At 50.4% G+C, this 27,963-nt stretch overlaps 2 protein-coding genes across 5 annotated transcripts in view; one reads left to right on the forward strand and one right to left on the reverse strand.

Annotated features, from left to right (window-relative positions):
- Smg6 (SMG6 nonsense mediated mRNA decay factor) overlaps positions 1–25,926 on the forward strand; it is a 226,473-nt gene extending 200,547 nt beyond the window's left edge. For all 4 annotated transcript variants that reach the window (XM_015500986.2, XM_048792891.1, XM_015500987.2 and 1 more), the window contains 6 exons: positions 3,154–3,330; positions 7,140–7,286; positions 17,283–17,436; positions 20,433–20,644; positions 20,930–21,011; positions 24,139–25,926. In XM_015500986.2, coding sequence (XP_015356472.1) covers positions 3,154–3,330; positions 7,140–7,286; positions 17,283–17,436; positions 20,433–20,644; positions 20,930–21,011; positions 24,139–24,269 — 903 coding nt within the window. In that variant the 3' untranslated portion in view covers positions 24,270–25,926. The remainder of the gene's footprint in view (positions 1–3,153; positions 3,331–7,139; positions 7,287–17,282; positions 17,437–20,432; positions 20,645–20,929; positions 21,012–24,138) is intronic.
- A 140-nt stretch (positions 25,927–26,066) lies between these two features.
- On the reverse strand, positions 26,067–27,963 carry Hic1 (HIC ZBTB transcriptional repressor 1). The gene has a single exon (XM_015500995.2). It carries the CDS (start codon positions 27,480–27,482, stop codon positions 26,928–26,930), a length of 555 nt encoding a protein of 184 aa, XP_015356481.1. The 5' UTR covers positions 27,483–27,963; the 3' UTR covers positions 26,067–26,927.

Genomic DNA, 27,963 nt, shown 5'->3' on the forward strand with positions numbered 1-27,963 from the left:
TTGTAGACAGACACAATACCTTTATTTTATTTATTTGTTTTTATGTGGTGCTGTGGATCGAACCCAGTGCCTCACACATGCAAGGCAAATGCTCTACCAAGCTAGCTACAACCCCCGCTCTAGAGTTTTCTTTATATAGGTAGTTTCAAAGGCTTCCTCCATCATGATATCCCTTTTAGCCATATTAAACTGGTTTTGTTTTTTCTGTTATTGTTGTTTCAAGGCTTTGAGTCGGAGAATATTCCCATAAGCCTTCTATAGAACTCCAGGGCCAAGAGAGCTGTGGTCTTCTCCCCCTCTAGGCTTATTCCTTCTACCTTAAAGAAGAATGTGTTTGCAAACAGGCTAATGGGCAGGAGATAGAAGGCTTCCCAGTGTCCCTAGGCAAACCCTAGTCATTCTGCCTCTCACCTTCCCTGTCTACCAAATGTCATGAACTCTGCATTTCTCAGTACCATGGTATATTTTATAAACCTAAGGAGACTGTGCACAACCTTGGCTGTTCTCCCTGCTGGTTGAATTGCAAAGGAGAGAGGATGTTCATACAAAAGACTTTTCTCTCCAAACAGGTAGATTCCTTATCTTTATCTCAGAGACCCTAATTGATCAAAACCCTTTTGTCAATAAGCCTTGCATGTCCCTGCCCTAGAGGAAGAACAGAAACCCCAAGGAAACCAGCTTCTGTCTGAAAGACATGGAACTGAATACTGGTTGGGGCTGCAGGTGGAGAATTCCTTTTTGCTTGTGTGATGGACAATTCCCACTGATCCTCTGAGGATGTGCTGCAGGCAAGCTCAGGATGTCTGCATCCCTGGGTCCCGCTGTGCCCTGGAAATCCCCATCTCCAGGAGTCCCACGTCCGCACTTATGGCCTTTCTCCCTGTTGGCCAGGAATCACTTTCTTCCTGTGCCATTCAGTATACCAGCCAACCCATGCCCTAGCAGTAGTGCTTTTGACCACCTGTTCAGGCACACATCCATGGCACACTATTTTTTCCTGGTTAGGCTTCTGCTGTAGACTCAGCAGAGTGTGCTGCACTTTACCTGTGGGCCTCTCACCATACAGGTGAGCCAAGTATCAGCACTAGTTTCTTTGTCCTCTTCTCAACTGTACACTCCACCTCCTCTCCATTCAGTGGCAGCAGCCTCATGCCAAAAAGGAAAGTCCTGGACCCATTACATAATTCTGCATAGTGCAAGCAGTAGCTAGGGCATAAGGTCATAGGTCAGAGTGGGGTCAGGTGGCTGACACACACTGTAACGACAAGGTGGTTAAAATTAGACCACAGAGAGGAAACTGGCAGCCTTGTGGAAATGCAGAAGTTTCCTCTGCAAGTGAGAGGCTGGGGATGCAGGGAGGCCACTGTGCGTGCTGCCTGCCAGGCTATTACTCATTTCAGCTCTGCTCTTTAATGCCTTTTAGCCCCTGCTTCTGTATTTCTAGCCTCCCTCATCACATGTTTGAATACACGCGATAGAGTCATGGTTACCTGCCCTGGCCCAAGACAGGCTTCCTTCCTTTTTCAAGGAAGTAAGCCAGGACCAGGCACCCCCCAGCTCAAGAGGCTCACCTTTTTCTAAGCCTCCTCTGGGAAGCCAAGAACTTTTAGGTCAGCCTCTCAGGTGGATGACAAAGATACTTAGCCTGGGATTTCAGCCTCAACAGGGCCATTGGTGAGGGAAGAAGGGAAGAAGATGGCAGAAAACAGTCATAGAGCACACAGGTAACTGTGTGCTGCACTTTACCTGTCCAGCCACATGGTAGAGCAGTGCTCATTTCCACCATTTCCTAAGGACCTGGATTGTGCCTCCTTCATGTATTCCCTGAAGTACCCAGCCAAGTTTCCCTATGCCTGTCATCTTTACTGTGAGCCTGCTGTGCTCCAGCTTGATCATACAACCCCTGACAATGTGGAATGAAATGTAGTCTTAGCCACCAGAGAGGTTGCTGTTCTGAGGAGAGAAGTAACAGTATCCACATTAGCCCTTCAGTGCGTAATGCAAATATACCAGTCCCTTTCACATTCAGAAATGAGGAGGCATTAAAGGGGGGACCCAGCATTCAGTGTAGACTGGAGTCACTGATGATAAGGGCTTCCCCCTGTGGCATATCTGGCCCCTGTAGCATGTTTCCGGTGTGGAACAGCCCTTGGCTTCTGAGCTGCACATCAAACAGGGCCCTCTCCCCCTTGGTGAGCACCCTGCCAGCAGGGAAGAGGGGACCCCAGAGGCCAGAGAGGAAGAGAAGAGCACCAGTGTGCAAGAATGGAGTGGAGCACAGGCAACACAGGCAGGTTGGTGGTGAGGGCATGCGTATGTATTCTTGCAGAGAGGACCCCAGATTGGGTGACTGTGGACACTTCATCTGAGATGCTGACAAATTTGATGATTGCTCAATATAATAAATTTCATCTCTACTAAATCAGCCCCAGCTTCTCTGACAGCACTGACTGTGTGCTGATGAGGCCACATGGGAGCAACTGGCATGAACCCTGGAGGGCAGGGCTTTGGTAAAACACTGTCATCTTCTCTGCCTGTAATCTTCCTCCAGACCATGTCCTCTTCCTCCAGACCATGTCCTACTAACCTCAGTCTCTTGAGCATGAGAAGCTCTGAGGTGGGGCAGGAACCTAACAGGGGGATCCCAAAGTGACCTGGTTGAAATGAAAAAGCTAAGAAAGCCCTCATAGTTCCTTTTGTACTTGGACTGCAAGTTCTCGTGGAGGGAGACTGAAGAGGGGCAGTGGTGGGGGGGCGGACAGAAAGTGGTGTTCTATGAAAGCCAGTGTTCTGTACTTCACTCCTTCCACTGAATACATTCCAAATTTAGAAGAATTTAATTTATTCTTATTTTTATATCAGGACTTTAGTAAAAGAAATGTACAAGCCCCAAGGGCACCTGGCATTGGTCCTGGGGTTGTCTGCTGCCCCAGGGGTGACCTAAGAAGACTGTGGCAACTTCCTTCCTTCAGAAGACCTTGGTCCTTGGCCCTCACTCCCCTCCTTTACACACGCACATGCACGTTCCTGCTCACTAACTCTGCCTTCTTTCCCAGTTACTTTGACATGTGCCCCATGCAACCAACTATGTCTCTCATCCTCATCTTCCCTTTTAGAAAATGCTGTTTTTCTTCTCTCCCTCTTGCCCTGTAGGTTATTGCAGCCGACTGCAAAAGGGTCACGGTACTGAAGTATTTTCTGGAAGCCCTTTGTGGACAAGAAGAGCCTCTGCTGGCATTCAAGGGTGGAAAATATGTGTCAGTGGCACCCGTCCCAGACACCATGGGAAAGGAAATGGGAAGCCAAGAGGGAAAACAACTGGAAGATGAGGTACTATGCGGGAAGAGCCCGCTGTGGCAGAGGGAAGGCTCCCTCCCCCTACCCACGACTGCTTCTACTGGGGGTTATTTATAACCTCAGAGCCATGTCTGTGCTGACCATGACAGCAAGCTTCTCAAGAGTGCACTCTGCTGGTGCCCCTTCCTGCCAGTCCACCCCAGTGCCTCCATCTCACTCTGCTACAAGTTCCAGATGCTTCTTTTTAATGTTGCATTGGAGGAGAAGGGAGGAAAAGAAAGAAAGAGTTTAATAATGTGCAGCTCTGGAGGCTTAGGAAGGGGAGTGGGGGGGGTGTTAGGGTTCAGACTGAGGATCAAGTTTATAGATGTGCATTGCTCAGCGCAGCACAGGACTGAGCTCCAGCCTCTTGCACACGTACAGGAAGAGCTGACATTGCTGGCCCCATGTGGAAAATCACCCCCTCCCCCAGTNAGGGATGCAGACATCCTGAGCTTGCCTGCAGCACATCCTCAGAGTATCAGTGGGAATTGTCCATCACACAAGCAAAAAGGAATTCTCCTCTTGTTTGTTTGCCCTTGGTTGTTCCTGTAGCCCTTGTTTCACTCCAGACCTGTGTGTGTGTGTGTGTGTGTGTGTGTGTTAGCCTGTGTAATTGCTTCTGCACACCTCACTGGCAGTTGCCCTGCTGTGCATGTATGTGTCTTTCTGGGAATGATTGTTGACTTGTTGACGTTGGTCTGTGTGTGTGCTCCATTTGTGTGTCAGTTTAAGCGAACACTTGCTGCCAGCTCTCCTGCTGACTGTGGGATTTGAGTAAATGTGAGTGTGTAGCAGTGTCAGAGCATGTGTGCGATTAGCATCACTGCCAGCCTCCCTGCTGTGTGTCTGGGTGTGGGTAACTTTGGGTGTGTGTGCACACACCTCATGTTTGCCTAAAGTTCACTCTTTCCTTCTTTTACCCCACTGTGTTAAAGACAGGGGCACTTAGGTGGGAAGAAACATGGGACTGATAGAAGGGACGGAAGCGATTCTAGCCAGAGGCCAGGTCACACGTAGGCCAACACAGTCATTTGGCCCGCAGCAGTCTCAAGCGCCTGGTGGAGAAGGGCGGGGTGCAGGGATGAAATCAGTAACAGGCCAAGGAAGCCAGATGTCAGCTGGAAGCTGTCGTTTGGGATGTGAGGCAGTGATAGAGTGGCCACCTTTGGAACAGAGTCTTCAGAGCAGCAGAGTCTTGGACTGACTTCATTAGAATTGCTAGAGAACCCACCCCACCCCTGATGACACAGGGCTCAGCTTCCAGGACAGAGGTGGTTCCAGGGATATAGCTGAGCCCATGATTCCAGACTCACCAGATGAAACCTGGGCAGGAAATAATGGGAAAGAATGAGCTGTCAGCATGGGAGGAGACAGTGGAGTTGCTAAAGCCATTGGGGTGTCCAAGCTGTAGGCCAGCAGAGCGGTGCCACCGCAGCCCTGGACACTGTGTGGGAAGCATGGGGGAATGGGAGGACACTTCAGTCCAGTATTTCACCCACACTTGAAGGCCAAGGCAGGCAGTGGAGGGTGAGACCAGCTCTCATCTCACTCCAAACCCAGAGCCTGCTCTCCTCTTACAGTGAGCAGACTAGCTCACTGGTCCCAGGTCTTAGCTATGCCACACACACTCACTCTCTCCTTCTGATGCTTATTGACCAGACAAAGGTTGTAAGTCACGCCAGGCTGCCCACTTCTTCCTTTTCCCACGAGCCTCCTGGGTTCCTTTATGTTAGTGGCCCCTGGGAAACCCTGCTTACCCTAGTCTGTGTAATTTCATAACCCTGCACTTCCTTGTTTGCTATGAGAGCTGAGCAAACCTCAGACAAGCTTCTCTGACCCTCCCTTGACCTCAGTCCAGTTCCCTCCAGGCCCATGATAATCCTGTGCATCCCCAGTCAGAGCAGGCAAGGGCACTATTCCCCCAGGTGCCCAGTGGACATCCTGTTCCACTTGCTCCTGTCCAGGTTAACTCTGTGAACAAGGAAGTGAATATACAGTCTTCCTCCTTCTTGTGGCCAAGGGTTAACAGATGAGTGGTGACTGTGGACAATACCCCAGACCCCTGAGACCTTCTAACACAGTGGCAGTTTTAGCCCTATCCTTAGATCTTTTTTGGAGGGGATTGAACCCAGGGTGCTACGTTCCCAGCTCTTTTTAATTTTTTGAGGTGGGGTCTTGCTAAGTTGCTCAGGGCCTCCTTAAATGGCTGAGGCTGGCCTCAAACTTGCAATTCTCCTGCCTCAGCCTCCAAAGTTGCTGGGATTACAGGCTTACACTATACTCCCAGCTCCATCCTCTGATCTTATCTCTCCAAACTGCCAGACTGAGTCACTGAAGCTGATTAGGAGAAGTGTGAGAGATGTTTCTTTAGATATCCTTCATGAACAGAACAAACTCTAGTTCCTTAAGGATGCTACCAAGTCACGCATCTTCCCAGACCCTGCTCCCCCATCGCCTAACCACCCACATGCTTTATAACCACCTTCTGTCAAGAGAATCCCAGTTAGAGGAGAGGAGAGAGCAGTCTGTACTGAAGAGGGCCAGGCCTGACACAGCTGAGCCACTAAGGGCTGGATTTGGGCCAGCCCCCCAGCCCTTTGGATTGCTCATTATGAGTAGTACAAGCACAGACTTTGGAGACAAGCTCACTTGAGTTTTTTTGCTTGTTGGTTTTTTGGTTTTGTTTTTTTCTCTTGGGATTGAATCCCAGCTTTGCCACGTGCTACCTGTGTGATCTTGAGTAGGTTGTTTAACTCTAAACTTTGGTTTGTTCATTTATAAAATAGGGATGTTAATCACTTCTATTTCACAGGCCATTGTAAGGATTAAATGAGTCAATGCATAAAAAATGCTTATCCCAGTACCTGGCCAGTAAGAAGCACTGAGCAAATGGTAGCTGTCGATGCAGTTACTAGCATTACCATTGTCAGATTTATTGAATCACTCACCCTCTACCCCTGCTAACCCTGACCCTCAAAGGAAGCTCTTTTGGGCAGCTGCATGTTCTCTACTGACCAAGGCCAAAAGTGAGAGAGGGAGGAATAGAGCCGGGACCACCCGGGGAGCAATGACTGCTGAGTGCTGAGGTCGCAAGCAGGGAGTTGCCATCCCTGGGGAAGTCTGGCAGGAGGCCCTTTAAGTTAGCCAGCCACCCTCTGCCCTGCTCAAGTCCTGGAGGGCAGCTGAGCAAGGCCTTGTCATGTGCATTCCTGTAAAAGGCCCCAGAGGTCCCCACACCACCAGACTGTGGTCTTAAAAAGAAACCAGGGCAAGGTCTGCTGAGCTACAGCATTTACTCCTGATACTGTCTGAGGCAATGGAGCTTCCTCGCCCAACTCCCAGCTATTAACCCAAGTCGATTCCTATGCAGTCACTAGTATGAATTAGATTTAAAGTGGGCAATTTAGCTTTCTCTATCATTTACCCCTTAAATCATTTGTGATTTTCAAAATAAAAATTAGGCCTAAGGTGTGCCCTTATGAGTGTGAGTACAAACATGGAAGTGTATATGTGTAATTGTGACTGGGATACCTATGTAAGGAAAGAACCCTAGAGTGTAAAGGAAGCAGTTTGAGTGGAAGTGCAATAGCTTCTCTAAATCCCCCTTTTCCCAAGCAAGGGAAGCACACATGATGGGTCTCTTGATAAGGAATCATCCTGGTCAGCATGGGGTGGGGGATGGCAGTAGTGACGGGGAATCCAGTAAGTGTTGTGGACTCATATTCTCTTCTTTCCCCCTAGAAACTACCTAATCTTCTCTTCTTTCTCTTCTTTCCCCTGGTCTGCCCCACCACCCAAAGGAGGAAGACGTGGTGATTGAAGACTTTGAGGAAGATTCAGAGGCCGAAGGCAGTGGGGGCGAGGATGACATCAGGGAACTTCGAGCCAAGAAGCTGGCTCTAGCCAGGAAGATAGCTGAGCAGCAACGTCGTCAAGAAAAGATCCAGGTGGGGCCTACCTGGGGATGGTGGTTCCTAGGATGGTGACTATAAAGGGCCTGAGTAGAGATATGAGCAGGATATAGGGACACGCAAACCTATATCCTGGAATGGTCTTACTGTGTATCCACCTCTACCTCCTGTTGTCTTACTCTACCACTACATTATGATAGCATGCCTAGTGGCTGGAGTCTCACTCAAGGCAGAAGCAGGGTCTTCTCAGAGAATCTGATAAGCACTCCCTTCCACCCCGCTCTATGAGGCTCTGTCAGTGACCCCAAACATACAGGATCTTTCATGGAGTTTCAGAGCTTTGGAGTTCCTTTGCACCAAACCCAGATACTCATGGAGAGCACCATTTCTTGGGAGAGGTTGCCACAGTCACAGACTACAATCTGAGTTCGCAGCGTAATGGAAGAACTCTCTGCACCCTCTAGAAACTACCTAATCTTCATGCAGGGACTTCCCCACTGTCAGCCCTCTCAGGGACCCAAACCTTCACTTGAGCAAGTTTTTCTCTATGGCTTTCCCAGGTCTGTCCCCTTGCACTGTGTACCCACTTCTCCTTGTCTAGGGTTTAGGGCAGATAGGAAAAAGCCAGTCATGCTCCCTCTTTAAAAACAAGTTGTGGGGCTGAGGTTGTGACTCAGCTGTAGGGCATTCACCTAGTACGTGCAAGGCATAGGTTTGATCCTTAGCACAGTATAAAAATAAATAAATAAATGTCCAACTACATCTTAAAAAAAAAAAAAAAAAAACAAGTTGCATGCATGGAGAAGCATTAAGCCACTCTGCCTTACCTCTCTAAGGATATTTGTTTTCAGCCTTCTCTTCAACTGCCTCTCCCCTGGGTGGTCAGGCAAACGTAACTACAATTCAGGCTCCATCATTTAACTAGCCTTTTCACTTCAGGCAAATTATTTTACTTGTCAGAGTCTGTTTTCTCATGTTCAAAGTGAAAGTAGTAATGGCACCTACCTCTTGGTGTTGCTGTGAAGCCTACATGAGACACTACACCTAAAGTGCTTACCACAAATAACATGCAAGTAGTCACTTTGTCTGCTCTTAGACTGTTCATCCTGCCCCAGGAAGGGAAATGAATAGCAGTTAGGCTCCATCCTTCTTGAGTTATATTCATGTCCCTGCTCCCATCAGAATCAACTGTTCAATACCTCTACCAGACATCTGTGGTGGTGTGGCTAGTCTCAGGAAGCTGAATTGGTGTTTGGCAAATACTCATAGATGACTTTATAGATGATAGCAGGGAAAGCATCATCTCACTCCACCCTGGCTTTGTACCCTTCCTGTCCAGTGTCTTATCAAATCCTGTCCTTTCACTCATTTACTTCTTCCTCTTCTCCCTATTCCTATTGCCAGTGCTGTCATAATTGAGGGACTTGCTTGGACTGTAGCAATCAAGACCCCTACATTGCCACAGTCTGTGAAAAGCCCCTCCTAGAGTTGTGTAGTACACAGTCTGACGAACAGGCTCTTGTTTCACCCCACTGCCTCCTGTGAATCATTCTCTTTTCCACAAAAGCTTACCCCCACCCCTCAAGAATCATTAGTGTGGCCAGTAAAATAGAGTCTTAATTCCTTCCTACGACATTTAAGGCTTTCTAATTTGTTCCAAATCTGTTTTTCCCAACTCTTCTCCCAGTGCCACATCCCCATAAGCCATTATTAGCCATATAACATTGGGCAAAGTAGTTAACTTCTCTGAACCTGTTTCCTTATCTATAAAATGAAAGTGGTACAGCATCTACCTCTCAAGAGTTGCTACGAGTCCTCAGAATGAATGACAGTTTGTGTGAAGTACCTGTCCAGTCACTAAAACTCTCTTGCCTGGACAGTGACATTGACCTCCCTCTCCTCTCACTGTCCCTAGATACACTCTGCCCTTTCCTACTTTCTTGGGTTTTGGTTGATGTTATCCTTCAAACCAGAGTACCCTTTTTCTACTGTACATTTCCCATTACCTGTTGGAATTCTATTCCTCCTTTAATTCCTCTATCTTCCTTCAAACACCATCTATCTGCCCAGTGAGGCCTTTCCCGATTTCCCTCAGGAAGAATTCATCTCTCTCTGTCCTGTGTTCCTGTAGCATGGATTTATACTTCACTCGTGGGAATTATTATCATGTCTCATATTACAATTGTTTCTGGACTTGTCTCCCTCACTGTACTGTGAGCTCCTTGGAATCGGGGACCATGTCTTCAGCTCAGTTTAGTAAATGGCATTGAGCATTGGCTATGCTGGTGGCTGGGGGACACAGAAGTGACTGAAAACATAACATTCCAGATCATACCATGTAGTAGAAAAGTCAGTCTTTATAAACAGGTGATTTGATGTGTGAGCCACTATTGTTAAAAAGAGAAATACACTTACCTCATAAGGATAGTCTCATCAACTTAGCGAGGCCCTGTCTCAAAAAATTAAAAGGGGTGGGGATGTAGCTCAGTGGTAGAGCGCCCCTGCGTTCAACCCCAAGTATTGCAAAAGAGAGAGAGAGAGAAATACAGGAGGATGTAGAAGCACATGGCTGCTGTGATCTACTGAACGCCATGTCCAGATTGGCTTCACCCTCAACAAGCAGTACTAGAATAATTGGAGGTCTAACAAGACCTCACTTGCAATGCTGCTGGATGGCTTTGTCCAGGAGGCCTGTTCTCCCCACCACCTCCTGCAGGAGAGGCTACTCAGTCCCCAGTCTTCAAGGCCTGCTATGGGTGTGCAAAGTGTGAGCTGATGTGGCCCCTTTAAGAACAGGCCCCACATGCACCACTGCTGGCGGCCCTGCCTCCTGTCAACCTCCTTCTCCAGCCTCTCAGCCACAGGAGGATTTCTCAGCAGAGGAAAAATTCCCCCTTTCCCTTCCCCCCCCTTTAATGCCCGGGGCCCTTCACTTCCATAATTCTTCATTTTCCAGCCTTGAACGTAAGCCAGACACATCTGTCTGGCCATATGCGTGAACCCTGGAGTCTGTGCCGAGGTGGCTGTAAAACAGGGCCGGTGAAGGCCCTTCTGGGAGAGCACGCACATGTGTGTGCCCTCGGGCCATTGGCTCCCTGCCCAGAACCACGGGGCTTCAGCACTCCAAACCCATGTTAACCTTCTCTATTTTTCCTCTTTTTGTTTAATTTAAGGGGGGAAAATCCCAAGGAAAAGGTATAAATTGTCCTGGGAGTGGGGGAGAGGCTCCTAGCTAGAGAGGCCATTATTGTTGGCAGGTACCTAGGTCACACTAATACAATAAGGAAGAAAGGAGCATCGAGTGAATTAAGATCGGAGAGATGGGCTGTAAATTACACTACTCTGAACTCCATCGGTCTCCAGGGTGTTAACCCAGAGGTGTAAGGCAAGTCCCCAACTCCCAGCGCCTTTTACAGATGCAGCAAAACAGGAACCACACATGTTTGGGGAAGGGGATATGAAGATGAGGTTGAACAAAATCCCCCCGGCCCCCAGGATGGCTATAAAGTCCAAGTGAGATCTGGGGCCATAGCCACACCCCCACTTCCCTGCTCCCACCTAGACCCCTGGGCCTCAGCTCATCTGTGGGGCTGGGGGAGGTGAGGCCTGGCCTCCCTCCGCAGCCTATCCCTCCCTGCTTCCGGCGTTGCACAGAGGCTGGTGAGTGGGGCCGACTGGAGGTCAGAAAAGGGGTGTGGGGAGCTCTCGGGGCCTGTGCAGCTGGAGCTGTAGCACCAAAGTAGGCCCCTGGATGCTGGGGGCGCCAGTCCGCCCACCAGGAGCTTTGAGGCCACACTCTGTGACTCAGTCCAGGCTTTGCCTTTTTGCCTGAGACAGCTCTTTACATTAGGATCATCCTGCCCACCTTGATGCTTCCCGCCTGAGTTCTTCTCATTCCCTTTGCCATTCTTGGGAGGCGTCCAGAGACCAGAGCAGGGTGCATGGTTTGTCTGGGAAATTGGTCAGAAGTGTTTCATTCCGAACCAGGCCCCCAGGGCCAAACAGTCACTGAAAATCCTCCTCCAGGCATGAGGCGTGGCCTCTTGGCACCTCATACTGGCCCTGTGAATCCCCTGCCTCCTCCCTGCCTCCATGAGGCACTGCTGTGATTTGTGCTGCTGTCGGGCGGGGTCAGGCTTCCTGAGCAGTTGCAAACATCCCACCTGAAACATAACAGGCTCTTCCTCTGGCCACAGCTATTGTTTCCCTTTGCATTATGGCCACAGTCTTGCTCTGTAGCCAGCAGTGACATGTGTTCTGAAAATAACTTTGCTCTCCTGTCCCCTTCCCGCCCACCCACCCTCCTGAAGATGCGGTCACTCCTTTGTGGTGGCCCCAGGAGTTTCACTCTAAATATAGCCACAGTCCATTCACACTGCCAGCCAGCTGGGGGGGCCATTATGGAACAATGGGGTATGCACAGAGCCCCCCCCACACCTGTATGGAAGCTAGCGGAAGGCAGACACTCAGCCCTGGCTCCTAGCTGTCGGAGGCAGGGTGGAGCCAGCACACTACCAGGCCAGGGGCACGTTCACGCCAGGGCAGGAAAGCACATCAGACTGCGGAGCTGGGCACCGCCCAAGCCCACTCCAGCTTCTCCGCACAATATGGTGCTGGGCCTCCAGTTTGCTCCAACTGCTCCCACCTCACTGGTTCCAGCAGCATCCCCAGTGTCCCGCCCTCCCACAGAATGGTCTGGCCATTGACTGAAACAACCTTAGACTGCTACTTTGAGCAAGCCGAGAGTTATCATGCTTAGCTCTACCACTCTCGCTCCTCAGGAAAGGACAAACTTCTTCATCTTTTTCAGAAAAAGAGTTATCCATTAAAATGTGATAAGTTTATCTTTAAAGAACTCTTCAGCTCTAAGACTGTGTGGGTTAGGTCATTGAGCTCCTATGATACATCAAGCTTTATACTATTTCTGTTTGCTATATTTCTGTTGTAGAAGAAACTACAGGGCTGGGGTTGTGGCTCAGTGGTAGAGCACTTGCCTAGCACGTGTGAGGCACTGGGTTCCATCCTTAGCACCACATAAACATAAATAAATAAAATAAAGGTATGGTGTTTATCTACAACTAAAAAAAAAAAAAAAGACAAGAAAAAAGAAACTATAAGAAAAGTAAACATTTCTCCTGAAGCGCTTTACAGTCTAGTTTGCAAATACAATCAGTCCTCATAAAACAACCTGAAAATGTCATAATTTTTAAAATAAGGCAAGTAAGTATGTGTTAAGCTGTGGTACTTTGGGACATCCAGAAAAGGAAACCTAAGGAGCAGTTTTCCCATTAGCAAAATACCCCAAATGAAGACGATAACCCTATTGCTCCCAGGGGAAGCTCTACCTGCTTTCTATATCCAAAGCATTAACTACTCCCTTTGGTTATTGACAGTGGTTATCTCACGAACTATTCCTATTGGAATTGTTGAGGTTTTTTTCTTTTTGGTTTTTTGTTTGTTTGCTTGCTTGCTTGCTTTCATTTCTCATTTACATCCACAGTTTTTAAAAATCATTAGTATTGCCAGGCATAGTGGTACACATCTGTAATCTCACTTACTCAGATAACTGAGGCAGGAAGATCAAGAAGTGAAGCCCAGCCTGGGCAGCATAGTAAAACCCTATCTCAAATATCTGGGGCCGGGGTTGTGGCTCAGTGGCAGAGCACTTGCCTAGCATGCGTGAGGCCCTGGGTTCGATCCCTGGCACCACATAAAAATAAAAGCAAATAAAATGAAGGTATTGTGTCCATATACAACTATAAAAAAAAAGAAGAAATTTTTTAAAAATAAAATAAAAATTGCTGGACTAGGGATGTAACTCAGTGGGAGAACACTTGCTTAGCATGCACAAGACTCTGGGTTCAGCCCACAGTACCACAAAAAAATACAAATAAATTTTTAAAAATCAGTCATGACACTGGGCATGGTGACACACACCTGTCATCCCAGTGACTTAGGCAGAGGCAGGGGGATCACAAGTTCAAAACCAGCCTGGATAATTTAATGTCTCCAAAAAAAAAGCTGGTGTTGCAGCTCAGTTGTAGACCATCCTAGGTTCAATCCATAGTACAATTCAATTGTACTATGAATTTTTGTTTTGGTTTTTTTTTGTTGTTGTTGTTGTTTTTTAAGAAAAAGAATCTCATTATATCGCCCAGCTGGCCCCAGACTTCAAGGTTCAAGCCATCCTCACACCTCAGCCTCTCGAGTAGCTCACCACTGCACGTGGCTACTGTGTGTGAGTCAGAAAAGAAATTAGTAGTCCTGTGTCCCACTCTTCCCCTTCCCCAGTTTTGTTTTCTAGTGGTTTCCTCAGATAGTTACCCTCGTGGATACATACAAAGTGAAAGAGAGTTGGGCAAGAAGAAAGGAAATTGATATTTGTTGAATTGCTAATACACGTATCAGGCACTTAGCTAAGTACTTTCAATACAAGGTGAACACAGAAACTTGCTGTGTTATAAACCTTTATTTTCTGGTGAAGATGTTTCTCTGGACAGAGGGACCCAAGGATGCATGAAGCAACACACTCCTGTGGAGCTCCTAAGCCAAAGGAAGACACAAGAAGGCCTTTTCCTGGTCTAGCCCTACTTCATGATCTGAGTTCTCTGGGTTCCATAACTTCCATGTCAAATGATTGCATTGCTTTTATTTGTAATTCTCAGTGTCTCAATTTTCAGTGGGTCAGCATTATAAAATCTTCTGTATAGAAGAAGGAACTTAACCTGTAAAAGAGCCCTATCTGGAGACCTAAGCCCATTAGCTTCCTCTTTAGGCATTATTGTGTATTCTCTCTTGCCCAGTTCTCTGCCTCCTTGCTCCTGGAAGCTCTCATACTTTAGAGAACATCAATTACTTAGCACCTTCCAGAAACAGAATTGTTATTTTTTCTCTTACACACTTTATATGAGTGTTCTTATTACCACAAATCTCATTTGCTGCCAGTCTGATTTGGAGTGCCTGCATTTTTCTCAGCTTCTTAGCGTACTGTCCAAGGACCAGCATGGCCCAAGCTTCACTACATCCAGAAGGGTTCTTATGGAACTCTCCTTCCGGGTCGGCACACTTGACTCAAGGCCAGGACCAGTTTGTCTGAATCCCAACATTCCAATTGTGCCCCCCTCACCCCCACCAGAGGCTTCTGCAGCTTTTTACTCATACAAACAAAAATAAATCTCACTACCGGCCTCTGAACTCCACAGCAGCATGCTTCCCTCTTCTCCCCAAGTGTCCCATGACTGTGAGTGGGGACTTGGCACCCTCCCCACCGACATCACTTTTTCACTCCCTGCGCATCCTGTGTCCTTCTCTCACCGTGCGACCCAGAGATCAGAATGGGACGTGACGGCCGGCACAGGCGCCGTGCACAGCTGCCAGGAATCTGACGGGTAAAATCTGGAAAAGTTGGGAGGGCAAATGCTAAACACACACACACACATACACACACACACACAGCCACTCAGAAAGGACCGGAAACGGACACCCATAGAAGAGTGCCTGTGGACTCCTGAGCCCTCTTTGGCCTTCCATTCTTTTTAAGAGGTCTAAGCCTGCCCACTCCAAGACCCACTGGTACCCCAGGAAAAGAGACAGCAGCCTTGTCTAATCTCCTAGGACTCTATGAGGGCATGTGGGGAACAGGAAGCAGTTGTGTGGTGACTCACTAGGCAGAGCCAGGTTAAGGGAAGTTGTCTGCGGGCGTCCCTGGGACCGGATGAGGGCAGCCCAGCTTGGACCACCCACATACAGCTTGGCCCTGCCCCATCCCCAGGAATCAACAAGGCTGCCACCACCCTAAGAGGCTAAATTCAGTTCACCTTTCTGGCCACCAACCAGAGCTCTAAGAACCCAGGGAAGTTAGCTTCCCTGGACCTTGCTTCTAGATTTTGCTTCTTCCAGTCATCAGGATCCTAGTAGGCTCACTCTGCCCCCCCCCCGCCGCCCCTTGGCCACCTGACTTAAAGGCCCTTCTGCCTACTGTCAGCATAGAAGTAGGATGATACAAGTCTTAGGAGCTCACTGTTTACAGAGGGTGAAAAATGGCAGCCAGTTCCACTTCCTTGCTGGAGCCAAACCAGGGCTGAAGTGTTATTTCTCAAGGCAAGAAAACTGAGATGCCATTCTCAGTTAGGACCTGGGCCTCTGTCACTACACAGGTGCTGGTATCCCCCATCCTCCTGAGCCATGTGGCAGTGCTTGTTCTGTTCCCTCACCCAGGAAGACAAGAGATTTGGGGCCTAGAGTACCAGGAAGAGGAATCACATGTTGCATGAAGAGGAATCACAAGTTGGTCACTGAACCTGAATTGGGACCATTTCATGTTCTTATAAAATGCCCAAGTCAAAATTGGTGGACTTGGGTTACCCTGTCAATGACAGCCTTCTGGGGAGGGGCAGTGATCCAGGACCCCTGGGAAGGTGGTTGGCAGCAGTGGTACTTCCCCTCATGAGGTGAGATTGGTGGAAGACTTCAGCAGCCTGGGCCTCTTGGCTGCATTTCTCATGCTGCCAGTACCCTGTGGCCTGTACCTTCCACCAGCTGTGGTGGCAGTGGCAGCAACAACTTACTCATAGGGAGAGGTCCCTGGTAGGTCACAGAGAAACCACCCCCATCATTTGAAGGTATGCCCTTTCGGTTTTACTGTCACTGTCAGTGAACCCTGAGCAGCCTTCTCACTGACTGTTAGTGGCCAGGCCTAGCATTGTGGGCCCCATCCCAGTTGGCACGCACATCCACTCCCCCTGCCTGGTGCTTGTGTGCTGAAGTTGCTGTGTGGCAGAAGGCCATGAGAGGGCGTAAGGAGGCTGAGACCTGCTTGCCTGCGCTGCCAGATTTGTGTTGGTGCCTGCGGGCTCCCTACACAGGGAGCGTGCTGTCTGGGCCAGTGCCAGCAGATCAGTTCACTTTCTGGCCATGATCCCCAGAAGAGGAAGTAACACAATGATGACCATGTTCTGTAGTGACAGATATACCTAGAGCCTGTCTCCACGGGCCACTGCCACACATTTAAGACTGCCAGACTTGAGAACATTGGGCTTTTGCTTCCCTGAGAGATGGAGCTTCTCTGAGAGATGCAAAAGCCTGTAAAACAGACAAGCCCTAGGCTCTCCAAGGAGTGAGAGGTGGTACTCAGACTATTGGTGCCACGTGAATTCAGTTTTTTCAGTGATGTTGGGGAAGACTCTTCAACTTTTTATCATGGCAGTTCAGCTGCACATGTGTCCAGTAAATATATGACTAGGCTGTCAAATCTTTATATCCTGGATAGGATGTGCTTGTTATGCTGCACAAGAGGCTAAGCAAAAAAAGTGATTTTGACTTAAAGTCAATTTAAAGAAACATGAAGTTAGTGATAGTATCCCTTATACAGGATTGTGGTGGAAAGGGAAAAAAAACAAACAACATTTAGGAAACGGGCAAGGCAAGGGGAAGGTAGTGGCAGTTGTGATCAGTCTGGGTATTGCTCTTTGCACACATGTGAGTCTGGTCTTACTTCATTTCACTGCATGGACTCCTGCTGTGGGAGACTGATTATTAGTGATCACCTTAGTCCTGCTGTTTTTGTATAGGTTTTGAGTTTAATTTCATTGGATTTTTTGGTGAGTTTTTTATAAGTACACAGTGAAGTGAACTGAAATATGGAATTCTGTTCTGGATATTTCTAAATGTCTGGATTGAGAAGTACACTTGTATATGCTACCTGAATAATATCTGTGAAACCCCTTTTATACCCAAAGAACCCAACTCCCTTCTTGATTGTTAGCCCAGGGTCCTACTTTCAGAGTACCATCAGGGTCCTCTTTTGGTCCTAGGCAGGGTTTAGTGATGTCCCATCCCCTGGGCTGTTTAGTCTCTTTTGATTTTGGTTGCATTCTCATGCTCAGCCCTTGGTTCCGTCTCTTAGGCCTGATAGACGGAGGGGAAGAGGTGCACAGGGGCAGGATGCTGACACATCATTGAGTCAGGGTCCTGGCCTACCCACCAGCTCTCCTGCTCACTCTCTGGCTCCCTCACTATTCTATGTCCTTTTAGGCTGTCCTGGAGGACCAGAGTCAGATGAGGCAGATGGAGCTGGAGATCAGACCCTTGTTCCTCGTACCAGACACCAACGGCTTCATTGACCACCTGGCCAGTTTGGCGCGGCTGCTGGAGAGCAGGAAGTACATCCTGGTGGTGCCCCTCATCGGTGAGCCGGGTGGGAGGGCAGAGCAGCCTTGCATGTGCACAGCAGCTCCTTCCACAAATGCCCCGTGCCCAGGGCCAGGCAGGCGGAGCCCCGCTGTGCATGTGTAACACAGGATTTACAGGGAGGTAGAGAATGTGTGGGGCAAGGAAAATTGTTTAATAATCAAAGCAGTTCAAATTATTATGGCTGATCCATGGCTTAAACTGCTTGAGCAAATGGACTCCTGTGTCCCAGCAACCAGTGGCTGCATGAGCCCAGCCCTTGTTTTTATCCTTATAAAGCTTGCAGTAAAACAGCAAAGCTGGTTCCCGTTATTGGTAAACACTCAGCCCTGGCAGATAACGGCAGTGCTGCTGGGTGGTCTGGCAGGGAGGCCGGGAGGATTTTGAAGTGGTTAGATGCCTTTGGTCTGATTGTCTTGTAGCTTTTCATGATCATTCTGTTGGTTCGAGGTAGCATTCTTCTGGCCAGTGTCACTCTAAGGCCAGGCCGACGGGAGTCCTCCAGAGCAAGCCCTTGGCTCATGCCTGTGGATTCCTACCACTTGGGCACTTACTGCTGTCTGGTCATGGGTGTGGGGTCAGCATCTCAGGACCCATCAAGCTTGCTTTTCCTCCCTCTGGCCAGACGAGCCCAGCTGAGCTGCCTTCCTCAGGGGACTGTCTGGGCACCCCTAGTTCTTGGTGGTCTGTCGTGGGTCAGCCTTATGGTGGGCTTTGGGCTCCTGTTGAATGTAGCTGATATAGCTGATGGCTCTACTTTGGTGGCAGAGGGTCTGAGGAGATGATTGCAAAGCCCAGGATTTTTAATGTCCCCCTTCTCAGCAGCCACTTGGAGCAAGTTTGGGAGCCATGTCCTCTGGAAAAGCCACCAGACTGGCAGTCTGCCTGCCAAGCCACCTCTGACATCCATGCCAAGATGTTCCATTGGGCCTTCCCTCCCAGTCCCAAGTATCTTAGTGCCAGATGGGGGTGGAAACAAAGGGCAGGAAACATCCGCCCCTGCAGAGCCTGTAGAACCCTGGGGGGTTGTGGGAAACACGTTAGCACCACCTGAGAATGTTGGCACTGATGCAGCCCTCCTCCCTGCCTCCACCCTCCCTGTCTTCCTTCCCCCTCCCCATGTGGCCTGGCCAGAGAAACTCTTAAACCCAGGCCCTCAGACCCAAGAGGTTTTCTTTACTTCAAAAGAAGAGCAACTTCTGTCAGTAAGGCAGAGCAGAAAGACCATCACCTTGTCCTGGGCTTCTCATCTCCCTCACTGGGTCCTGGGGCAGGCTGTCTTTCAGAGTATATCTCTATACTTTCCTACCCAGGAGGTTATCATGGGAAAGAAAGTGAATTGGTCACTTGTCTGCTAGATGGTCAGGAAATGGCACAACCAAGAGATCTTACTGACATCTTAGGAGCCCTCTTAAGACCCACAAGGTACTTCAGATGCCTTCCCAGACTAGCAAGTTTCTTAGTCACCAGCACCAATTATGTCCCTGCTATGTGCTCAGTCTCCTTGTTTCTGAGAGATTCCGTGAAGGACAGAGCTTCAGCCCTTGGCCTTGAGGAGTTTATGGTTTAATGGAGAAATCCAGGCTTGGCAGGGAGGGAACAAACAAGAAAACCTGGAGGATACATGTAGAACACAGTAGATGAGCCCCAGGGTGCTGAGAACTGACAGCTCTGTTGTAGCCACACTGACTAGCTTTTGTGAACCTGCTTCAGCTCAATAGTCCCTGCACTCAGGGATGCAGGAGGAGGGCTCCTATTCACCCATGCTTTCCTTGCTGGACCCCTGCCCTAATGCCCAGAGCAGCAAAGGGTTAAGCCGACAACTTTCCCTGCTTGTTTCTTGTGCTCTTTAACCTGCTCTGTGCTCCTTAGGCCTGACCCCAGCATTGAGAAGTCCCGCCTGGTGCAGAAGCACAAACAAGCTTCTCCTTTGAAGCCTGTTTAGTTTGGAAGCAGGAAAGCAGATTTTGGGATAGAATACCAGTTTTTCCTGTTTGATGTTCTGTTGCTGTACCATACACCCCCATCCACCACTACTCCCTAGCCTCAGCTATGCATTATGTGAACACTACAGCCTCAGGTTGTTAAAAGCCTGGGCATCGTGTGTGTGTGTGTGTGTGTGTGTGTGTGTGTGTGTTTTCACTCTCCCACATGGGACCTTTCCAGAAAGTGTCTCCGAATACTCAGACAATGAGTGCCAGGCTCACCATGGAACAGTATGCTCATGCCGACTCCCCAAGCCATGAATCATTGTACTAAGAAGAGGCCTCAGACCCCAAACTCTCCCGGAGCCCCCAAGGAGTGCATATTTCCCACTTGACCTCAGGCTTTTGGCTGGAATTTTGGAAAGAATCTTCACCAGAAAATGAAGCCATGTCCCAGACACATAGGAAGGCAGGCAAACACACACTATGTACACACACATACACACACACACTCACACATACACACATATAGTATCAAGGAGGTACTGTGCCAAGCGAATGGTTTTGAGGAATACCAGGGCCCTAGGAAGTGGGACTACCATGGTGATTTCCCTGTTCTCTGCCAGATGGATGAGCCATAGTTTTACCCCTCTTGGAACTGTAGTGGTTGGGGATCAAGTAGCCCAAGCAGAATGTCTCACTTTCCCTTTAGCTGCTGAGACTCTCATGTCTCCTGAGAAACCTTCTAATTTGATGCTATAATTAAAAAATGCAATAGAGGGGCCAGGTTTGTTCCTCTGAAGACAGCAGTTCCAGAAAATCCCTCCTATGTTCCTCCCAGAAAGAAGGTGGAGACCCCAAGAGAAGAAGTAGAAAGGGGATAGGGCACTGTGACTGTCTAGGACCTATCTTTCCCCACAAGCTCCTCTCCTACCCTAATTTCACTGGAAGACTCCTCTGGGAAAGGTAGCTTCTGTGATCTGAAGGGGCTGGCTGAGAAAGTGAATAAACGGAGGATGAAAACGACAGGATTGCTAGGGTTGATACCATTTGGGCTTTGTCTCATCAGTGATCAATGAGTTGGATGGCCTGGCCAAGGGGCAGGAGACAGATCACCGGGCTGGCGGTTATGCTCGTGTAGTGCAAGAAAAGGCCCGGAAGTCCATTGAGTTTCTCGAACGACGATTTGAGAGCCGGGACTCTTGCCTACGGGCCCTGACCAGCCGAGGCAATGAACTTGAATCCATCGCCTTCCGCAGTGAAGACATCACTGGCCAGCTGGTGAGACCCCCCAGTAGGAAGGGAAAGTCCCACAGCCCATTGTCAGAACAGGGGATCCAGAAAGGAGGGACTAAAGGAAGGCCTGCCAACCTGGGCAGCTGCCATAGAGGCCTAGGAGTGGGGAGTCCCTTGTCTCCTAGATCACTCAGCAGTTACGAGCCAGCTAAGCAGGGCCAGAGCATGCAGGGGAAGGACCCTAGGATGTAGCCCTGGAAACACACCTATGCCTCTTCTGCATGGCGCCCCCTCCTGCCCAGTAGTGCTTCTCACACTGTCTTCCTCCAGGGTAACAATGATGACCTGATCCTTTCCTGCTGCCTCCACTACTGCAAAGACAAAGCCAAGGACTTCATGCCCATCAGCAAAGGTACAGCTTGGCCTCTGCCTCGGGATCATCCATTTCCCTGCCTTACCTCATCCTACCCGTTCCCAGCCCTCTAAGGACCCGCTGCAAGCCCCGGCCTGGGAAGTCTAAGCAGGACCTATGCAAACCTAAGGTCAGCCCATTTGCTTCCCTCCCTGAGGTCAGGCCTCCCAGTCATACCCTCCCCACCCCCAGGGGATAAATCAGGTGGATCCTGGACAAACTAGAGATGAGCCTAGCCTAGGAAGTCCAGCTCTATGCAGTGAACTTTCCCACTCAGTCTTCATCCATTTCCTTTCTTGGGTCCTTCCTCAGTGAGTTCTCTGGGACATCAAGAATGTCTTCATGATTCAGCATAGCTTATTCTGGCTGTGGTCTTCTGAGGACAGACCTCTACAGTTTTGAGGTGCATGGCCCTTAGTGGGCATGCTCCCTTTTCTTAGTGATACTCACCTTCCTACCCTTTTCAGTGCATCCTGAGTGTTTATATCAGGGCTGGGGCAGAGGGCACTTCCCTAGCAAGGAGTGGGATTTTCTTTCTGGCCTCCATGGCCACAAGCTGTAGCATTTTTCAGGCCAGCTAGAGTTGGAGGCAAGTGAAAGTTTGAGGGCTGAGCCCACAGCTTAGCTTTTAAAGAATATTTTGGTGAACACAGTCTCATCTTTGGGCCAGAGGACCTAGGGTTCTCTTCCAAGTGCGTAAACATCTGCCTCAACCCTCAACTTCTTCCTGCACAGCCCCACGGGATCAGTGACACTCAAGGGTTTTCTGCTTCTAGTTCTAGACTTTCTTCTTCTTCTTGAAAGAATTCCTAGAACCTCCTAGCTCAGTGTCATCTACAGAGTTGGTGGCTCTCGCAATTTGGTTTCTCTCTCTCTCTCTCTCTCTCTCTCTCTCTCTCTCTCTCTCTCTCCCCCTCCATATATATATATATATTCTTGTCATTTTCTTTCCATCTTTGTCGCCCTTCTCTCTCCTCTGTTGGTTCCCCCAGCCCTGGCTTTTAGGCTCTTTAGCAGTTACTCCTAAAGCGGTTACTCGCCTACTCCTTCCACCAAGGACTGATCATGAGTCCACAACTGCAATTCCTCAGAGGGGCCCTGTCACATGGTTTGCATGTACTGTCCCTTAGGGACAGATCTGGAATGTTCAAGTGATAAAAAGAAATCCTGCCAAGCCTAACAGAGGAGCTTGTGCTCTGCCACAGTGCAGCTTCCTAGAAGGGTCCTTTCTCAGGGAGAAGTAGGCAGGATTGCTGAAGGCCTTTTTGGCTCCTACACTGCTCAAACTCAGAGCTGTTTGTTTCGTAGCATACTTGCATTTTGGCTTGAGCCCCACTAGTCTCTCCACCCCCCTACCTCACCCTAAGCAGCCTTCAGGAACTCATTGCCATCTTGGGGACCGCCCCTATCACAATTACATCAGCAACGGCTGGTGTAATCAAACCCCATTTGTCAGTGTGAATTCTTAGCAGATTAACTTGTCAGATTCACAGAGAAACCGTCACCAAATGTTTATGTGTAAACGATGTTGAATTTTAAAATCATGTGGATTATGGCGGATGGGGCCTGACAAGATGACAGTCTCTGGTTTCTAACAAAGTGAAGTTACCAGTGTCAAAACAGAGGATGTTTATTGTTAAAACTGTCTCAAAGTATCCACAGAAACCCCTGCAGACCCCTGCCAGCAATGCTGGGCCTTGGTTGGCCTGGGACTCTCCTGGTCTGAGGCCCAGGGCAGGAAGCATGGGGCTCCAGCCAGCCAACTGGGAGCCCCATGTAGCACCACACTCTACCACCACCCTCCCCATACTTACATACCCCAGGGTGCCAGTCCCCACCTAAGCAATGGAAGGGGTCTCTCATTACCCATGGCCACCACCTTCTCCCTCTGCCCATCACAGCCCTGTGCCTCCATCACACCTTCCTTCCTCCTCTCCTCCTCTCCCACACCATCAACCCCACAGGATTCTCCCTCCCTCATCCCCCAAACAACTCCTGAGGCTGAAAGCCAGTTCTTAGCCTCCCTGCCTGGAGCTGGCAAGCTTGAAACTTCTCAGGTCAGGCATGGATCTTAGCAGTCCCCCAGCCCACACAGCAGCGAGCACTGCAGGACATTTCCTGAGCTTCGCTGTCTACAGGACCTCCTCCAGGAAATGCCCAGCCTGGAACTGAGAAGTGGACTTGCTGCCTGAATGGGCATGCCAGGGGGAGGGTATCACTTGTATGAGTGAGTGGCCCTGCTTTAAGTTTTCTCCAGTACTTTAAAGGTTAAAGAGGAGAAGAGAGGTAATGGCAGGATTAAAAACTCTTCTAAAAAGAAAGGCAGATATCTATGCTGATATGAAAGATCTTTAAAGTATATAAAGTTCAAATAAAGTAAGTATGACTAGTATGATTAACATTGTTGTAGGACACACACACGCACATACACGTATAAGTACTTGTAAATGTGCTTTAAGAAATCTGGAAAGAAACAAAGAACTACCCCTTAGGTATGAGACAGAGAGCTGAGAAGACAATCCTGACTCTCTGCTCTTCTATACTGTTTCATATACATGGATTAATTTAATAGAAGAAAACCAGTTGGCTACAGCCACAGGACCCCTTGACACAACTGTTCTAGGGACCCTTGCCCACCTTCTCAGAGCTCTGTTTAGCTAGCCTCTCACCATACCTAGGAGCCATGCATTTGGCTTCTGTGTATCTTTGCTTTTCTATATCTGGATGTTTCAAGCCTTGGCCTTGGAAGGAGATGTGCAAAAAAGAGAGTGGTATTGTGAGTCCAGGGCCAGCCATGCAGTCAGGAGTGAAACTGCTTCTTCAGTTCAGAGTTCTGGAAGACAAGTCTGTGGAGGCCAACAGGTTTGGGCAACTCTCAGACACAAGGCAGAACAAAGTCCTGTGTGGGAGATGGGAGTCCAAAGCAGAAGAGCAGCCCTGGTCCATCCCGGTCCTTTCTAAACTGTAGGGGAAGGACACCCTGGACCGAGAGTCTGGGTGAAGGAAAGGACTTATGGAAAGGCCAAGAAAAGGCTGGTGTTGTCCCCTCTAGTCCCACATTCCCCTTCAAGGCAATTATCTCTGTCACCTCTCCTCAGTGAAGCCCTTCTGCCTTCTGTGCCAACAGAGGAGCCAATCCGCCTCCTGCGGGAGGTGGTGTTGCTGACTGATGACCGGAACCTGCGTGTAAAGGCACTGACGAGGAATGTGCCTGTGCGGGACATCCCAGCCTTCCTCACATGGGCCCAGGTGGGCTGAGGGGGCCATGCCAGGGCCCACCCCCATGGAACCGTTCCTGAGAGGCCACCAGGCGCCAGTGTAGCACGGAAGATGCCCACGTGCCTGAGCCACCAATCCACCCAGACAATAAACCATCCTCTTCCAACCCACGCCGTGGCCGTGCTGTGAGGGAGCTGCTCCTCACAGAGCCCCTCCCAAGGGTCGGGCGGAAGCTGCTGGGACCCTCCTGGGCTGCCAGGATTTAGCAGGGAAGTGGCTGGCTACAGCAACAACAGGTGGGCAAGCCAGATAGGCCGCCAATTCTCTCAGCCTTTCTCCCTCCCATCTCATTCCTGGGCTGGGGGAAGGCCAGCTCACCCCAAGGACTCGCCACCTTTCTCCAGTGGTGATGGGGTAGAGATTTTACAGTTTCCATCAGAAGCAGGTGAAATCACGGGCCCCTTTATTCTGCAGAACCTTTGTCTTGGATGTATCCAAGAGGCTTTGGCTATGGTGACAAGAGTGCCCAGGGTGTCTCTCCATCTCCCTGAGGCCTGGATCCCCCACGGACCCAAGTTAGGTTCTGGACACTATGTCCCTAACAGCAGCCCTATGCCCCCCACCTCTTCTAACCGCACCCAAACACCCATACCCATCCTGCTGTTACTTTCCCATCTTGTTACTCCTTTTCCCACCCACATCAATGGGTCCCTTGCACTCTGCCCCTTGGTTTCCCTTGGATGATCATGGGTCTAGAGGGAAAGGAATCTGGTCTCAGGCCCATGCTTCCTGGGTGGCCTTTACCTGTTTCCTCTCCCCCATCAGCCTGCCTTTTGCTGGAACCCCTCTGTGGGAAATTTCCTCAACTCTTACCATCCCCCTCCTGCCTGCCCTCCCTCCAGAATATCCTCTCACCTGCTTCCCTTTCTAGTTGGTTCCTTTCACCCTCCCCAGCCCTCCAACTTCCTCAGCTCAGTTCTTGTTGTGGAAGTTATCACTCTGAATTTTCCTCCTCTGCTACCTATGTCAGTCAGGAATCTAATAAAACTTTCCACCTGTCTTTCCTTCCCAAACCCCTGTGCTGAGAAGCTTTGAGGCTGGTATAGCCCAGCCTGTGGGTAGAGCAGTCTAGTGCCCGGAGGGGCTTTTCCTCACCTGGCATATTCACTGTTTCTGACTTTGCCCCCCCACTCCCCAGAAGAACTGACACAGGGGCCCTTTAGCCTTTGAGTTTTTTCTTGCCCAGTTACCTGGTACCCATGTTCACAACCTCACACTGGAGGCGTCCTCTATCCAGTTCCTCCAAACCAAGGGTAGAGATAAAGAGGACTTAAGGAAGGCAGGGTGGGACAGAGGTGAATCTTGATGGGACCAGTGGGGGAATCCCCCAACAACCCACTGACCAGGTATAGCCTGCCCAAAGGATAGGAGTTATGCCTTCCCAAAGGCCCAAAATAATGCCTGAAAGTGGGGGCTCTGCAGCAGAGCCAAAGCCAGTAGTGTGGGGGGACTAAGTTCCCCAGACCCTCAACTCAGAAGACTGGGCTCTTTGGGTTATAGGGTCCCCAGCCTCTCCTTTAAGATCCTCTCCCTGACTGAGTCCAATGACTGGGTGGGTGGGAGACCCATCTCTTCTTTCTGTCCCATTTGCAGCACTGGTTTTGTTTCCTTAATAAATTTTTAGTTATGAAACATGTCTGATCTTTTGCTGATGTCTTTCTGGGATTGGGGAGGGGAGGCAGAGCCGAGCTTGTACACCTGTATGTATGCGGCTCTTCCACCACCCTGGTGCAGCCCACCCATGTCCACGTGCAGGGGCAGAAGACAGCAGCAGGATTGGGAACCTTGGTTACTGCTTTATTGCTGTTTGGTTCGAGTATAGAAAATGGAAGCGGCTCTGAAAGAGCCTGTGTACAAGGTAGGAAATATACAAAATAGGAGGAGGGAGCTAAGGAGACCGCTTTCCAGCCCAGCCCAGGCTGGGCTCAGGATGGGGGGGCCACCCGGGGAGCATGCAATAAATATGATCCGGGGCCCCAGGGAAGGGTAGGGGACACCGTGGGAGTGGGAGATGAGGCAAGCCAGGGCTGTCTTGGCCCTGGCTCCATAACTCCTCACCTTGGTGGTTGGAGAGGAAAGGGTTGGCCCTGGGGCTAGTGCCACTTGTGCAAAATGAGGAACTTCACATTATCAGTCCCGGGCGGGCAGGAGCAGAAGGCGGGGACCCTCCGGCTGGCTCAGTCCCCTCCCCTCTCCACAACTCTGCTCGATACTCCGACCCCAGCGGGGAGATTCACAGTGAGAATGGGTGTGGTCGCAAGGGCCGGAGGTAGGGCTGGGAGCGCCCCAACAGTGACACCCCTCCCCCAAAGAGCAGCACGGAGCCAGGGGAGGGGGCCAAAGAACCACAGAAAGAGGCAGGGAGAGGCCGGGGTCTCCTTTGGTCAAAGCTGATATCAAAAATATAAATCTCCCTTCCCCCATCCCACCCCATCCTGGGGTTTTCCCCCATCCCCACCCCCAGCTAAGGCACAAAGCAGTGAGGCCAGGTGAGGCCGCAAAGAGGTGGGGCCGCCACTGAGGCGACGACGCCGCTGCTACTAGTCGTCCCAGGCACGGTGTGCCGCGCTTCTCCTTAGGGGTACGGGCCGGGCCGTGAAGCAACGGCAAGGCGAAGGCGGGCCAGCAAGGGGCGCGCTAGGTCGGGGAGAAACGGTCGATGGTCCTGCCGTCGGGTCCAGCAGCCAGGTGAGCGCCCTGGCTCAGCACCTCCGCCGCCTTGTCGGGACTAAGGCCCAGCTCCGCGGTGAATTTGGCCAGCGGGTAGAGGCTCTCGAGCGCCACCTTGGGGTCGTGCAGGAAGTGCGTGGTCTGCGCCAGCAGCTCGGCCGCAGCTGCCTTGTCCTGCTGCTTCAAGCTCAGCTGCTCAGCCGTGAGGCGAGCCACAGCAAAGACGCCTTCTGGGAAGTCGAGTTTGCCCTTGCCGTCGGGGCCAGGGACGCCCGGTATCCCCCCTAGGCCTGCAAGCGCGCCGGCAGCGCCGGCCGCTCCACCAACAGCGTGCATCTTCATATGACTGATGAGGTTGCGTTGCTGTGCGAACTTGCCACCGCACACCTGACACTCATAGGGCTTCTCGCCGGAGTGGATGCGCATGTGCTCTGTGAGGCGGTACTGGCGTGTGAAGCGCATGCCGCACGCGTCGCATGCAAAGGGCTTGAGGCCCAGGTGGCTGCGCATGTGGCGCGTCATGGTCCCCCGCTGGGTGAACTTCTTCCCACAGATGGTGCATGGATAGGGCCGGGTCAGCCAGTGCGTCTTCTCGTGCTGCCGCAACGTGGCTGGATCCTTGTAGCTCTTGTCGCAGGACGCGCATCTGTACGGCCGCAGCAGCTCTCCCAGGCCACCTGGAGCCCCAGCGACCTTGTCCCCACCGCCGCCAAAAGGGGGCCCTAAGCCGGCTGCCCCAGCAGCCACCTCAGCCGCCTCAGCCCGGCCATACAGCGCCTCCTCCTCCTCCACGTGAGCTTCCACGTGCGCATTCAGCTGCTCCGAGCTGGGGAAGCCCTTGCCGCACGGGATGCACACGTACAGGTTGTCACCAAAGCTTTCTGGCTCTCCATAAGCCAGGTGCGGGCACGGGTAGCCTTCGAGGTGGCCTCCAGGTGGGCTGGGATCCTCGCTGCTGCCAGTCTCCTCGCTGCTGCTCTTGTAGTCGTCGCCGTCACCTCCC

The sequence above is a fragment of the Marmota marmota genome, unplaced genomic scaffold (genome assembly GCF_001458135.2).
Source record: "Marmota marmota marmota unplaced genomic scaffold, marMar, whole genome shotgun sequence".
NCBI lineage: Eukaryota > Metazoa > Chordata > Mammalia > Rodentia > Sciuridae > Marmota > Marmota marmota.